The sequence below is a fragment of the Colossoma macropomum genome, unplaced genomic scaffold (genome assembly GCF_904425465.1).
Source record: "Colossoma macropomum unplaced genomic scaffold, Colossoma_macropomum, whole genome shotgun sequence".
NCBI classification, from domain to species: Eukaryota; Metazoa; Chordata; class Actinopteri; order Characiformes; family Serrasalmidae; genus Colossoma; species Colossoma macropomum.
Window position 1 is genome coordinate 18,203,719 of NW_023494787.1, and position 14,833 is coordinate 18,218,551.

General features: G+C 36.3%; 1 protein-coding gene across 1 annotated transcript; it reads right to left on the reverse strand.

The window, feature by feature from the left end:
- Nucleotides 1–1,309: 1,309 nt before the first annotated feature.
- LOC118804887 (coagulation factor XI-like) lies at nucleotides 1,310–4,230 on the reverse strand. Its single transcript, XM_036565502.1, has 9 exons — nucleotides 4,173–4,230; nucleotides 3,839–3,989; nucleotides 3,620–3,729; nucleotides 2,699–2,861; nucleotides 2,476–2,573; nucleotides 2,253–2,385; nucleotides 2,030–2,136; nucleotides 1,656–1,806; nucleotides 1,310–1,526 (listed from the first exon to the last, which is right to left on the reverse strand). Exons 1-9 carry the CDS (start codon nucleotides 4,228–4,230, stop codon nucleotides 1,418–1,420), a joined length of 1,080 nt encoding a protein of 359 aa, XP_036421395.1. The 3' UTR covers nucleotides 1,310–1,417.
- Between the last annotated feature and the right edge of the window lie 10,603 nt (nucleotides 4,231–14,833).

The following is a 14,833-nucleotide window of genomic DNA, read 5'->3' on the forward strand; positions in this document are numbered from 1 at the left end:
CAATCTTCCCAGATAACAAGCATATATCTGTCCGTTGACTTGATAAGGGCAACACCCCACTAACTGTTTGCAACTGCTGGTCCACCCTCTGACCACCGAGATTACTGTCCTGCATACAAGCTTTACCTAGTTTATAATCTCCCCAAACAGATTTTAAATGTACAGAGACTTTTATTTTAGAAAATAAACTAGGATAAATATTACAAAGAATAAAAAATGACTGGACCTAATGTAAAATGATTTTCTAGAAAATGTTACTGACACGGAGCTAAATTAAAACTATTTACTAAACCTACTTACAAACTATAACCAATGAAAGGAAGGTAATTGGACTGTGAGTGGAAAATGAGTGATGATAAGTGGAATTTGGTCTAATACTATGCTTAAACACCGATCTACCACCTAGAAAATGCTGAGCAAAACTCCAGTGGACCGCCAGTTTTGCCATCAACGAGCCGATTTTTCTACACCGTGAGCAACTAACTATCCTGGAATCACCACCATTTATGGAAAAGGCTATTTCCTGAAGTTCACACCCATATTTGAGTAAAAATATTGGGCAGTCACTTGTATGCTGTTAAATTCTCAGAGTATGTTACAAAAAAAAGAGTCCACACAGCCAAATTGTCTTTATCAAATTTATTCAAAGAGTTTATTCAAATCAGTGATTACTAAATGATTGATGGCTTCCCAACAACAAAGGATTAACATATAAGGAAAAAGGTGAAATAACAACAAAGATATTATGGCAAATTATTGTTAAATTAACTTTAACAATGTTTATCTAAAGGAATGGAAAACAAGCTCCCAGGTTTTCATCATAGTTCCTAAATTCCCTTCTTCCATTTGCGTTCTTTGGGATTGAGTTGCAAAACTGGAGACTCTGCTTGTGGCTGAACACTTCATAAGAGGTATGTGCTGCCAACAGTTATCTTTTTTAATGTGTTGATTGCTTATATAAAAATATTACTGATTTTGCTCAAGCACTTTTTTAAAATTATTTAGGAAAAACAAAATGCATTGGATTGTGACCCACGCTATCTTACTATAATATTTTAATATACTCTAAAAATGGCAGCCAAGGGAGCTAAACTTGAGATACTTCGAGTTCTGTAAAGAATGAGACCTCATGTCCTGGGACTCACAGAGACAGAGTGACAGTGGTTATATAGGGAGAAAAGGGATAAAGAAAGACCTCCCAGCTTATAATAGAAGATTAAATTACAGCTAAACTCCTGAGGAAAACACGTCTCAAAAATCACAAATCTTAAGGAACTAAGATTCCTTAAGACTATGAGTCATTAAGGTTATATTTATTTTAATCAGAACCATAATCATGTAGGCATGCAAATCATAGGAGACAGAGAGTCAGGAACCCTTTTCTTGCAACTAAAGTAAAGGATTCAGGTAGTTATGTTTAATTGTCTTGACAGTCTTTCAGAGAGAAGCCAGATACCACACCACGCGTGGTCACCACTGTAGAAGGCCGGGGCAGAGTCATGACCCTCTTTAGGTAGCACCTATTCCTGAAACAACAAAACTTGAACTCAACATACACAAACAATTAACGAGTCCTTAAAAAAAGCATTATTTTTAGATTTTATGTCATCATGTACTGCAGAGGAAAGTTATTGTTCTTGTTTAGGCATATTTACCTGTGGATTGGCTCAGGGTTAGATGGAAAGATGTAAGTGTAGAACTGACAGTCTGGATCGGCTGTGCAGATATTTTGACAGCTCTCAGGATCAGTGGTCACAACAAAACGGTAATCGGCTCCAGTGAGATCCACGTTCTCAAAGCGTGAGACTTGATTTCCAAATGAGACAGAGATAATGCACAAGTTAATTATTATACAATTTAATGTATAATATTATAATGTATAATATACTATTATAATTTTGTAGAGAGTTTGTGTGTGTATATATATATATATATATATATATATATATATATATATATATATATGTTTATGTATATGTGTGTGTGTGTGTGTGTGTACATATGTGCGTGGGAGAGAGAGAAATCAAACCATTTGAAGGCCTGCAGTTGCATGCTGGAAATCCTGAATACACCTCATCCCCCCTAACTGGCTCATACCCACTTGGCTTATACTTCAAGTAGCAGCGCATTTGGGGCCTTAAAGGGAAATTAGCTTCAGAACATCATCAAATTTAGAAATATGTCTCAATGGATGAGAAAGGTTGTGTACATTAGACTCCATTGGCGCTCACAGGCCATTATTTGTTTGATACCTGGTATATGAGAAGTGGTTGCAGCGGGGATGTATGGTGCACAGGATCTGGCAGTGTTGGGGTGATCCAGCAACAATCTGCTCCAAGTCATTGCCGGGGAAGTTTATGTTGGCAAGGACCAAATCACTGCATTCTGTAGCAGTGAAACACAGGAAAAAAGAAAGTGACAGATAAATACAATGCAATTAGAAATAGAAAAATTCAGTGACTGATTAAAATATACCTTGTTTAAAGGTTCCATTAGCCTTAAGTAGTGACTGTGAAAATCCTGATACGTGGACATTTTTGGTTGTGATCACTGGCGGCACTGGGAACGGCCAGCTGTATTTTAGGAAGCATATTTTTCTGCAGAGAAATGTCATCTACTCAAAACTGTAGCCAACAATTATTCAAGCAGAAATGTTGTAGAGCATACACACAATGATGACAATCATGTTTCCTCTTACCGTCTGTCTGCCACTGAGAAGCTCTCTGTTGTGAAAGAAAAGAATCGGCAGTATGGATCATTGGTACACGCGTTCTGGCATTTGTCAGAGCTAGATGAGGGGAATTCATGGTAGTCTAATCCTGGGAAATTAGTGTCCTGATATGTGGATGACAGGCAAGGACCTGATAAGGAAAAATGAAAGGCAATTTGTCATATCATTGGTGGAAAATAATTTTGGGTAACATTTTAATTTACAGTATTTTAAGTATGTAGTATTAAAGGTGTAAATATATACTGCTTAAAAGTATTTTTCCAATGTATATTTTGCGTGTATAAAAGCAACCAGCCATCTACAGCAGTACTCAGAATTGAATGTAAATATGTAGCACTTAAATGTAAACAATTCATAGTTTAATTTACTATACTGGAAAAAGATACTTACTGAGTACTCAGTAGTAGTAGGTACCCTACAATTTTTGCACCTTTGACATCTATACTCACCAACTGTTGGTAGTACTTACCACAGTTGTATTACTTTTCAGCATTAAGTGCCAAAAAGCTACCAGTTATTTCTCTCATTAGTTACTTTGTGCTTACAGAGTAACTAATTAGAGTGCAAAATACATACCAGAAAATAATTTGTAAGTACTACACACATGTAGTGTAAGTACATGTAGGTACTGCTGTACATTTCTGGTAGTTTCAGTATGTTACTTCATACCACAAATGTACTAGAATCTTACTTTTACAACATCTTTACCTATTATAAATACTAATTACTACTATAAAATATTGTGCTACCAAATTTTGCAGTCAGGCTCTGATTTACAGGACTAAATAATTAAGAACAAGTCATCAATTCACACAGTATTAGACAACTAATTACCCACCATAAGGAAAAAGGAATATGCAACCAAAAGAAAAAATATCTTCAGCTCACGGGTTTTGTACTCCAGACGGGACAGTGAGAAGCCTGATGTTACACCTTTCAGATCTGAAACCCGGGATGGGATACCATTGGCTGTGTACTTCAGGTAGCAGTGGAAATTCCTTTAAATGTTTCCATTTGAAAAGTGTTTTTATTATCATGTGAAGCCTAATGTACACCACAACTACAAACTCTTCCTTATCAAACTGAAGTATTTTAAAGGAACTGAACCTGTTGTCTAAGACCCAGTCAGATCGTAAAAAGGTGAAGAAGAGGCAGGAGCTGTGCTCGGTGCAGGCTAGCTGACAGTGGTAGGCATCTGGAGAGAAGATCTGCTGGATATCATCTCCAGGGAAGTCAACATCCACCCTCAGCTCAAGGACTAAACAGTGTCGAACACACATTCAGTTAAAATGTAACATAATGAAAATTATAATGAAACACACAAGCATCTATAATAGCTGTGATGCCAAAGTGTACAGTACTGAACAATTGGAAGATTTATGACTTAAATTTGATTGCTTCATTTTTTCAAATGCAATGTCTATATTAGTAATGTACTTACACTTGCTGTAGGAGCCTGGCACAACAGACAGCAGCACAAGCAGCACCCACACTCTCATCTTTTCTCTGACTCAATAGATGTGTCCTGCACACAGCAAGCCATATTTACACGCAGTTCTTAAAAAAAAAAAATATACCACCAACATGGAGCCTGAAGGTGTATCACTAACTGTACACCTTTAAGCATGAGTCACTGAACTGTAAACGAATGACCACATCAACCAATGATCAGACGACTGACGCTACTTGACTAATATTAAATAATCATAATAAAAAGGCTATTTTTTCCCAAATAAACTCTTTTAGCTTTGCTTACTGACAACAGAAAGACAAACAGGTGGCATCAAAGTAAGCCTGCTGCAATAAAGTTAATTGAACTTCTACTAGTAAGTTAACATAACAAAAATCTGTCTTTTGTTCTTATTATTAGAAGTTCAATAAACTCGAAATTATTGCAGCAGGTTTACTTACTTTTTAAGTCAAGTCACTGATTTAAGTTGCACTTCTTTCACAAATATGTGTGAGCTGGATCATCACATTCGATTACATTCATTTTTTTTTTTTGTAATGTATTATATTTTTACTAATACTTACGCTGCTGTGTTATACTAAAGTCTTGTCTTCTGAGGTCTTCAGCAGGTCACAAGTTCTGTGTGCAGCACTAGAACATAAGAGAGAGCATGCACCAAACCTTTAGAACCAGCCCTTTTATACATAAACCTGTGGGAGGGTTATATCTATAATAAAGAACTTCCTTGTGATGCTTCAGGAAGAACCACACATGTTTTTGTTTTCCTTCTTGAGTTTCTGTATGGGTGTATCCAAGATTGGAATGGTCACTTTCCAGAACTGCAAACATTCTGGGATTTTCCTGAAGTCAAGGTGTGACGTGCTCAGAGGCATTGCAAAGGTCAAGAAGGCTGAAACACGACCTCCATTTAAGAATTACTGAAGCTAAAGTTGAAGCATCAAGATTAGGCCAAGATTAGACCTTAGGGTTGATTTTTCAAAGGTCTTATGGACATGAGCTTAGCGTGACACTTGATGGCCCAGATGGTTGGGCACATGGCTGGATCACACTGGACAACAGTTCAACTCCACCAAGGTGTGGGCAGCTATTATTATCAACAATGAGCTAGTTGAAACCTTTAGGATTGCAGACGGAATGAAATTCAATTCTCAAAACTACCTCCAGTTTCTGGAAAACACTTTCTTTAAAAAATGATAGAAGAAGAGGTCCACGGTATTTAAGAAGACATTTAGGCAGGACTATACTCTATCACATGTGTCCGAGTACTCCACTGCTTAGCTGGCCAGTAAAGCATTCCAAGATGACTGATTAATAAACTGGCCCCTTTCCTCATCTGATTTCATTCCAACTGACAATTTGTGGGCTATTCTCAAGCATTTACAGTGATTCACAGTGAGGAAAAACAGTAGACATCCTTGAGCAGCATCTGGGAGGCTGTGGTGGCTGCTTTAGCTAAAATTGGCCATGAAAACAATCATGAAACTCACAGATTCTATAGATGCCAGGCTCATGACAGTATTGGCAACTGAATATTTTGAAAGGCTAAATGTTATTTGTTATATTTGTTATTTGCTAAACATACTTGTTTGTTGTTAAGTAAACTGAGAAAAACAATTTGCAATACAAGTGCCTAATAACTGCGCACACTAATATTTGAGAATATTGCTGTATTTCTTTGCTGACAGAGCAAAATGGCACTTTTTCTTCATTAAACATTGTTTTGATATAAAATAAAGTTTGTGTCTGTTTAAAACATTTAATTTTTTATTGTAATTACTTGCCTAATAATTGTGCATATTATTTATTGTGATAATTTTGAAAGTTCATATAAAAACAAGTTAAAATATATATTGAATATTGCTGTATTTTAAAGAAACAATATAAAGACAGTGAGCTACTAGACACCATTTGTTATAGTGCACTATTGCTATAACATAAAAGATAGATAGATAGATAGATAGATAGATAGATAGATAGACAGATAGATAGATAGATAGATAGATAGACAGACAGACAGATATACAGATAGATAGATCACTTAATTAATCCCAGAGGGAAATTCTTCTATTGCAGCAGTATAAAGCACAGTAAAGAGCAAAACAAGAGCAAAATGAACAGGAGCCAAGTATTGCTGTACACTATTTGCAGATATATAAAAAGAAGTAGAGATAAATAATAGTATAAACTCTACTAAAACAATAAACAATAAGAGTGATGTGCAGTACAAAAATACAAAGTAATTGCATAAATACTATGCAGGAGGCAATGTGGTGGTGCCTGTCCCTCCAGTGAATGAGCTACTGACTATAGACTGTAGCAATAAACAGAATGACCCACACACAACCATGAGAATGAAGTTACATCAGCCTAAAATAATCAGTATAAAACAGGGCTGGAGTGGGACGTTTTCAGATCAGGAGTTACATGATGCAGACCGACCCACTCCAGACTCTACACACACAAAGTGTGTAGGCCAACATCACAGATGCAATTTAAAATCAGACAGCTGAGATAATCAGGCATGAAACATGTTTATGGTCCATTTATGTCTTACCTATAGTGACTTAATGCCCTGAAGAAACATTAGATGTTTACTTTGATATTTTCGCAAAGCTAATGCCAGCTTTTGTAGTAAAAGAGCCTAATTTGCAGAAAAAAATTAGCTTTCAGCTTTGGATGGGTACAAAACAACATATTTTAAGGGACAGATATACTTTTAAATGTCAAATACATGCTCTGTAATCTTTGGTGGTCCTGTGGGGATCCTGATCATTGAAGAAGAAGTAAAATGGGACTAACAAAGTATGCAGAGAAACAGACTACAGTCTGTAATTGTAGAACAACAAAGTGGAATTGTAGAACTACAATATGGTAAGTGGAGAGGATAAAATGGACAAAGAGAGTAGACACAAGGAAGTGTACTTAATAAAGTGGATGGTCTGTGTATATTTACACACACTTACTTAGGTATGATCCTGCTAAAGGGCTGTGGTTTGGACTCTGATCCTGGAGTGTTCCTTGTGTGAAGCGGATATGTTTCACCAGGGAAAACACCAAAATGTGCAGGCCTGGATGCTCCAGGTGAAGGGCTGGTAAACATTACACTAGGCATTAAATTAACAGAAAGTGCAAACAACTCACACCCAACATTTTCATATGCCTAGTTTAAACAGTCAGAATAATTTATCCATGTTAATATTTATATTGTTCCTGTGTTTACCTGGTGAACACAAAGGCAATCATGGGTTCATTAGGGCAATGTAATGTTTAGGAATATGTAGATTTTATCTTTGCAATGTTATAGAAACATTTGGAGCTAGATGATCAAATGTCTGTGATAGAGTTGACACATAACACCATCTACCCAAAAACACCCCAAAAAAGTAGTAAGGTTTCTTTGCTCTGTAGCATTGTTTCATATTTTATTTTTTTTTTTAATTCTGTGGCTGATCATGTAAACAACACTGTAAAAAGTGGAACAGCGTGGAAGCTGATTTGAAGTTTTTTTGATGTTTGAATTCACATAAAAAGAATATTTATTTCGTGTATCTACAGTAAAGTTACCATTTTTATTTTGCTTCATTGGTTCATTGAAAGTATTTATTCAAGTTGAATAAAACCACTTATACTGCTTGTTTAGAGTGAATGAAAAAAAGGTCCTGTCTTTCCTGTATGTGTAATAATAAGCATTTAGTTGTTGTGTGCTGTGATTGGTCTATTTACATACATTCAGTCAGCAGTTTGTTTCTAAAAACATTAATATTTTTAGGCTTTGATTGTTGTCCAATCCAATATTTGGATATAGAGTTTACAGGTTTTTTTTTAAATTGCTAAGAAGCATTTTTCAGTGCCAAGTTCACTTTTTCGAAACCCTTCACACCCCTCTCTGCAGAAACACACAGCTCAGCACAGCAGTTCATTCTTTTGCCCAAAATGCTCTATTGTGCAATGAAATGCTATGGAAACACTGCAGAAACATGTAAAAAAGTGTTCTTGCCACCATTTTTGAGGTTTTAATTGATGTAAGTATTGGTTTGTTATCTAAACTAGTTTACTTTGCATTGGTTCATTTACAGCATTTATTTAGGTTGAATAACACCAGTTAAATTGTTTTTTACCACATTAAATATTTTTAGGTTGATTTAAAAAAACTTTTTTTTTACAGTGAATTAAAAAAACACTCATTACATCAGAAAAAAACATTGCAAAACAGAACTGTATATCTTTATTGTATGGGAACAATGAAGTAACGGAAATCCAGTACTTTATCTAAAAAAGAAAAAAAAATCACAGTTACTGTAATTACATACTCCACCTAATCTGACCACATAATTACACCCACATCATACCTGCTATACTCTATTGCTTATACATGTATGAATAATGACTTGCTTAATAAGTTCTGGGCCTGTAATGGACCATCCATTGAGAACAAAATAACTCTAGATGTGAGCCCTTTTTACACATCAATGCCTGGGCAGGACTCAGATGGGAATCAGTGATTATGGAAATCAGCAGTGATTGGCCTGTTTACATACATTCAGTCAGCTAAATTTTTGAAATTGTTGTTGAGAATCGACTTGCACCTCAGCGACTTGAGACTCAACTCAAGTCATTATAACCGTTGTCATTTTAAGGCTCTGATTGTTGATCAGTATAGTATTTATTATTGAGTAAATTCATAGGCAGTTTATTTTCACGTAAGCTTTTGCTAATTTAGCCATAGAAACACACAGTTTTGTTAATGGCTGAGACTCAGAATTTTGCAAATTATGATCACTGAATCATGTTGTATTCAGTCAAGAAAAAAAAAAACTGTTCATGGTTTGGTCCAAACAGAGTGTTGTTGTACAAATTCTGTGAAGAGTTCTAAAAAACAGAACTCAGTGCTGAAAATGTTTGTTAGCAGTCGTAAAAAGCTGTGTTTTGACTGTTTTTGGCATTCGCTGCAACAGTTTTGTAAAAGTGCATGTAAGAACTGCCAAACTGTGCTAAAGAAATACACATTTTTGCTAAAGGCTGAGACCGAGTGAGAAGTGAATTGACGAATTTGTTAAATTGTGGTCACTGACTGCGTTCTGTATTCAAACACGAAGAAAACTGTTCATGGTTTGGTCCACACAGAGTGTTGTTGTGCTAACTGTGTGAACAGTTTTGAAAAAGAGAACTTAGTATTGAAAATGCTTGTTTGCAATTGTAAAAAATTGCAATAATTTAAACTTGAACAATAAAAAATGCAATAAAAGCAGCAATAAAGCATTTGAAAATGCTGGATTCATTAATAGCTTGCAGTTAAACTAATATTATTGTGTCAGATCATAAGAGTTTTTAAATTAATATTCTTACAATACTTCATAATAAATGATAGCAATATTGAACATTTAATTGTAACATCAAAATTAGCAAGCTGAATCGCCACCTTAAGATTGAAAGTGCATTTCTACACTTGAAAACACTGAAGAACCTACTTTGTTTGGATGACATCAAGAGACACCACACTTTCAGACAGTAAATATGTAAGGAGACAGGGAAACTGGCTATTGCTGTACAAATGTTCCCTCCCAGCAGTTTGGCTTTGTACAAATCTTCCTTCTACTTGAGCCTGATGCGTGACTGTGGCAGATCGCCAGCAGTAGTTTCAAGTTCTTATTTACACTAAAGAGATGCGAATTCTTCATCATTTCCCTGTTTTTTTCCTAAAGCCACTACTGTAGAGAAGAATCTGTGTTACATAATGCTGGTAGCACTGCACTGGTACAAAAGGATTTTCTGCCAAATTTGATAGTTTTTACAAACGTTTTTAGTGATCTTGTGATGAAGCATCTAAATACTTCGATTGTGTGTATGTATACATATTTCTTATTGAATATTTGAAAAAATATATGCTCCTAATGTTGTCATTATTATTGCCAAACCTGTGTGCTACTAAAGCTGCTCTGGTGCATGTCTGGTGAGGTAATATCCTCTCAGTAGGCATTCCAAACTACTGCTGTGCTGATGACACCCAACTACACGTTTCCCTCCCCTGTTTAATGAAAAACTACTTTATTAGTAGCCTTTATTTTATCTGTTATGATAACGCTAACTGCAGTTATGTTAACCTAACAATGCATTCACTGTCAGTCACTGGCTTTCAACTTACTTTTAGAGAATGGAAAAAAATTAAACCTGAACTAGTATGTTCGTGGATACAGACCATTCCTTTTATGATCCTGTTTCCTGGCCATAGATGAGGATGAGGTGAACTTTTTTACTCTTGAAAGTGCCAGAGCTACGACTAGCTGCTCTGTAATAACTGTAGCCTGCTTCTCACTGCAGCAAGGCCACACTAAAGCAAGGTGGAGCTCTGAAGCATGGTGGTATTTATTTGCGGTTCCATGCACTGAAATTCCACTTAAAATAAGCATAATTTGGGGAAACTCTGGGTGGATAAAGCAGAAGGCAAAAGGCTGTTTTCTTAACAGACTTTTTCCAGTTATTCTCTCTCTAATGCTCTCTCTCTCTCTCTCTGAGCAGTAACAGGGAAAAATGGGGTACCTTCACACTTCTTGAAGACACATGGACCCCAAAGATATTCCCTCAAACAATATTTTACAATTGTTGACAATATTTTGGTTCAGTCTGTTCTGTTTGTGTTTACTGCTACTTAAAATGAACTGATTCTACCAGTGACTGGATGAGAGTTATCAACCCAGAAGTATAGCCAATGTTTATGTTTACAAACATTCTGATTCGGTATGTAAGTACAGTGTTTTAGGGTTGCAACCTTATTGGGTTGCTAATTATTTACACTAAAGAGATGTGAATTCTCCTTTATTTCTCTGTTTTCTTTAACTCAAAGAGCCCTGGGTGGTTTATTCTGTTAGAGTTTAGTACATCAGCACCAGGGCACCAAGACCACACACACACACACACACACACACACACACATCATCTAAAACGCTTATCCTTCAGGATAGATTGCAGTGCAGTTCATAGCTTTTTTAACTCGGTGTAGCTGGATTTATACACAGGAAGTGCATTAAATAACAAAAACAAAAGTGTCCGAATACTGTGCACAAAAGTAGTTACATCTACAAAAACTGCAGTACGCACAACTGCATTTCTTGCAAAGATGTGCACACGAATGAACCTTTTATCCTGCTCTGTTACCTCCCATAAAAACCTATTAGTGGTCAATGTAAATAATTTGAGGAATAAATAAATAAATGTGGTGTATTAAACTGTTTAAACAGTGGATGTCAGTGTGCAGTGTCCTCAGAATAGTTTATGCACCAGGCAGTGAGTCTATGTTAGACAACTGATCAGTCCATCTAGAGTGCTGGAGCATGACTACAGGAAAGGAAATCCTATCAAAAAACCTATCAAATCCATTGTGCCTGATACACTTGTACCAGCACCCCACACATTACCATGTCAGTGTCACTGCTGTGTTGAAAATGATCCACCACCCAAATAATATCAGCTCAAATCTGGTGTTGGTAACTTGATAAACAGGGTAGAAGAATGGCTGATAAACTGTGCAGTAACAGTTGGGCTACAGTCAGTAATTGAAGAGTTCATTTGCAAGAGCAGGCATCTCCATTTTAATGAATTTTCATAAATCATGTTTTTACTGTTCATTCCAGGTAATATCAATCAAACTGCTGTTGGGTTGTTTTGATTAAGTGAAAATAACTATAATATACAAGTAACTTACAAAATGAAACTTTTTGAAAATGTATTGATTGGAAAAAGCAGATAACTCCAGTGGTCATTTCATGTTTCAGAGTTAAAGCCATGCAGTGGATACAGGTTTCTTTTAAGTGCAATATTTAACATTCTTTAACATAAAACAAAATTGCAACAATCACAGCCCAGTAATGGTCAGTATTAAACATCTATAAGATCAGACCTCAGAAAATCTGGCTGAAAAGGCTGAATTTCGCGTGGCTCACTGTTCACTCTATAGTGCACTATGTGAGTTATTTTTGGCTTTTACACCCAAATATTGCTCTTTTTGTCCAGTATGGAACTGTGCACACATGGCTGAATCCAAAGTGGATCTTTGTTAGACACACTATGCTCTGTTTAGATGCAGTAGCCATTATTTTAAGACCTACATCCTGCACTTTGTAGGGAGAAGGGAGCCATTTGAAATTCTGCCTGACCCGAATACTGGGCGCTGGCTGAACGGTTTCTGCTGTAAAATGTAAATTTGCAGTACCTTATCAATGGGCAATAACAGCTTTCGTGACAAAGCGTATTTAGGGCACTGTGTATTAAGAAGCTTACTTTTAAAAGGTTGGCGTTTGTCATTTTTTGCAAATGAACTCTTAGATTAGGCCTTACAAAGAACAAAATGCAACTATATGGTAAGTCTAGCTGATGGCCAAGGAATATTGGTACAAAGTGCAAAATGTGCAACATAAACTAAAATACCTAACTGTGGGTGGCTTTGTTGCCTTTTTGAAGATTGTTTAATGTTTATTTGTCAGACATGTTGAAACATTTGTACAGCTTGCGTCTCTAGAAAGAGAAAAATAAAAAAAGGCTTAGAGCTTAGTAAGAGAACACATGGTGACTTTTGGTCAGATTTATTTTATGTGAAATTATTTGTCAAATCATGAGGCTCACAGCTTATTGCTGACCTCAAAGTCCTGTGCAGTCCCCTAATTTGCATGCGATGCCTGTTAACATCTGTCTTTGTTTGTTTTTTGATATGTTACATACATTTTTCCATCAGTAAACTTTCAATACCGGAAGAGAAAGTATAAGCAAGATAACAACATGTTTGCTTTTTGTGTAACTCCATAGTAGATCAGCAAGTAGACCTAGTGCACATGGCCACGTGTGTTTGTTTGATTTTCTTTTCACCACTCCACCACTCCTTTTCATACAAAGTATCTCTGTTTTTTGCCTTTCATTGTGTGAAAACTTCATGATGATGGAATCTCTTTACATTAACTTACATTGAAGGTAGTGTTTTTGCCTTCTCCTGTAAAGTTGCCATTATATCTGTTTTTCTTTGAACAGAGATTATATATACTTAGGTTCGTAGCCACTCTCGGTTCTGTTTCCTCAAGTTGTTTAGTTCTTAGATTGTTTTACTGTTTAACTTGTTTAAGTTTGTTTTGTTTCTCTTTTGTTTGAGCATGTTCGTGCCTACATGTTTGGTGACCTGGGATTACCATGTCGAGACTGACTCTCTGCACCTCCACATTAAAACACTCTCACACTTGCATCCCTGCCTCACTTTGTTTGTTACAGAGGAATGACAATAAAGACCACTTGACTTGATACAAATTCTACTCCATGCTGTAACATAGAGTCCAGGAATATATTTAACTCCAAGCATAAAGTGTCTTCACATCTGACATGTTAAAATGTACAGAAGGCTCAGTTTTAGAATGTCGTTTGTCTCTTGTATTTGCTTTGCCACACAACAAGCAAATGGACCACCCTGACCTCCAGTCCAATTCATGTTGCCAGTTTTCTGTAGTTACTTTTTTACTTGCTGCTGGGAAATGCAAGTCAACATTGCATCATCTACATCACTCAAAGCTAGCTTTCACTAATGGTACTGATGAGACTTGTGTTAACTGTGTTCTTTTAACACTGCTCATGATTAACCCACTGTAAGTGGGACTTCAGCTCTGTTTACCGCAGCAATCGAGTCCTCACAGCCAGACTGTGCATCAGTGTCTTTCCACAAGCCATTAGATTACTCAACACACATACACATAAAAATATGAGACCATCTAACTCTCCACTTCCTGCAGTCCCATATTATGTCTGTGACACTGTATTTAAATAGAATTACTGCATTTCACTTATTTAACAATATCGGCTGCTAGAATACTGTATCAACAAGTTACTGTATTCTTTTGCTGTTCTGGCTGCTACTTCAGTGACTGCTATGCTCATATATGCTAGGCTATCTGCTAATCTGCTAATATGTCATAGCATGTTACATCCTCCTTTGCACAGTCTACATACTGCTGGCACGCTCACTCAGTAATTCAGGGTTTTCTCAAACTTAATAGGTTTGTTTTTATGCTCACACACAAATGACATCATGAATAGACTTTGGGTTCATTTGAATTTTTAATAAATTTAGCACATTTATGGAATGTAAGCATGTTCACATTGATACTGGTTTTTGTAAGATATATGCTTTTAAAATAGGAAAATGACATTAAAAATCAACCCTTTTAATCCTTGTATGGGAGGAATTCAAGTCAAAAACTGATTTTTTTAAAGCATGTTTTGCAATAGCCAGCATCATAAAAAACAGTTTGGAGAAATTCTTTTTGGAAACCATGGATGCCGTGTCCCGCAGACTCAAGAAGAGAAGGACTATCCAAATTGTTATCAGCGCACAGTTCAAAAGCCTGCATCTCTGATGGTATGGGGTTGCATTATTGCCTATGGGGTGGGCAGCTTACACATCTGGAAAGGCACTATCAATGCTGAACAATATATAGAAGTTTTAGAACAACATATGCTCCCATCCAGACAACGTCTCTTTCAGGGAAGGCCTTGCATATTTCAGTAAGACTGTGCGCTAAACCACATACTGCATCCATCACAACAGCATGGCTTTGCAGAAGAGTCCAGGTGCTGAACTGGCCTGCCTGCAGTCCAGACCT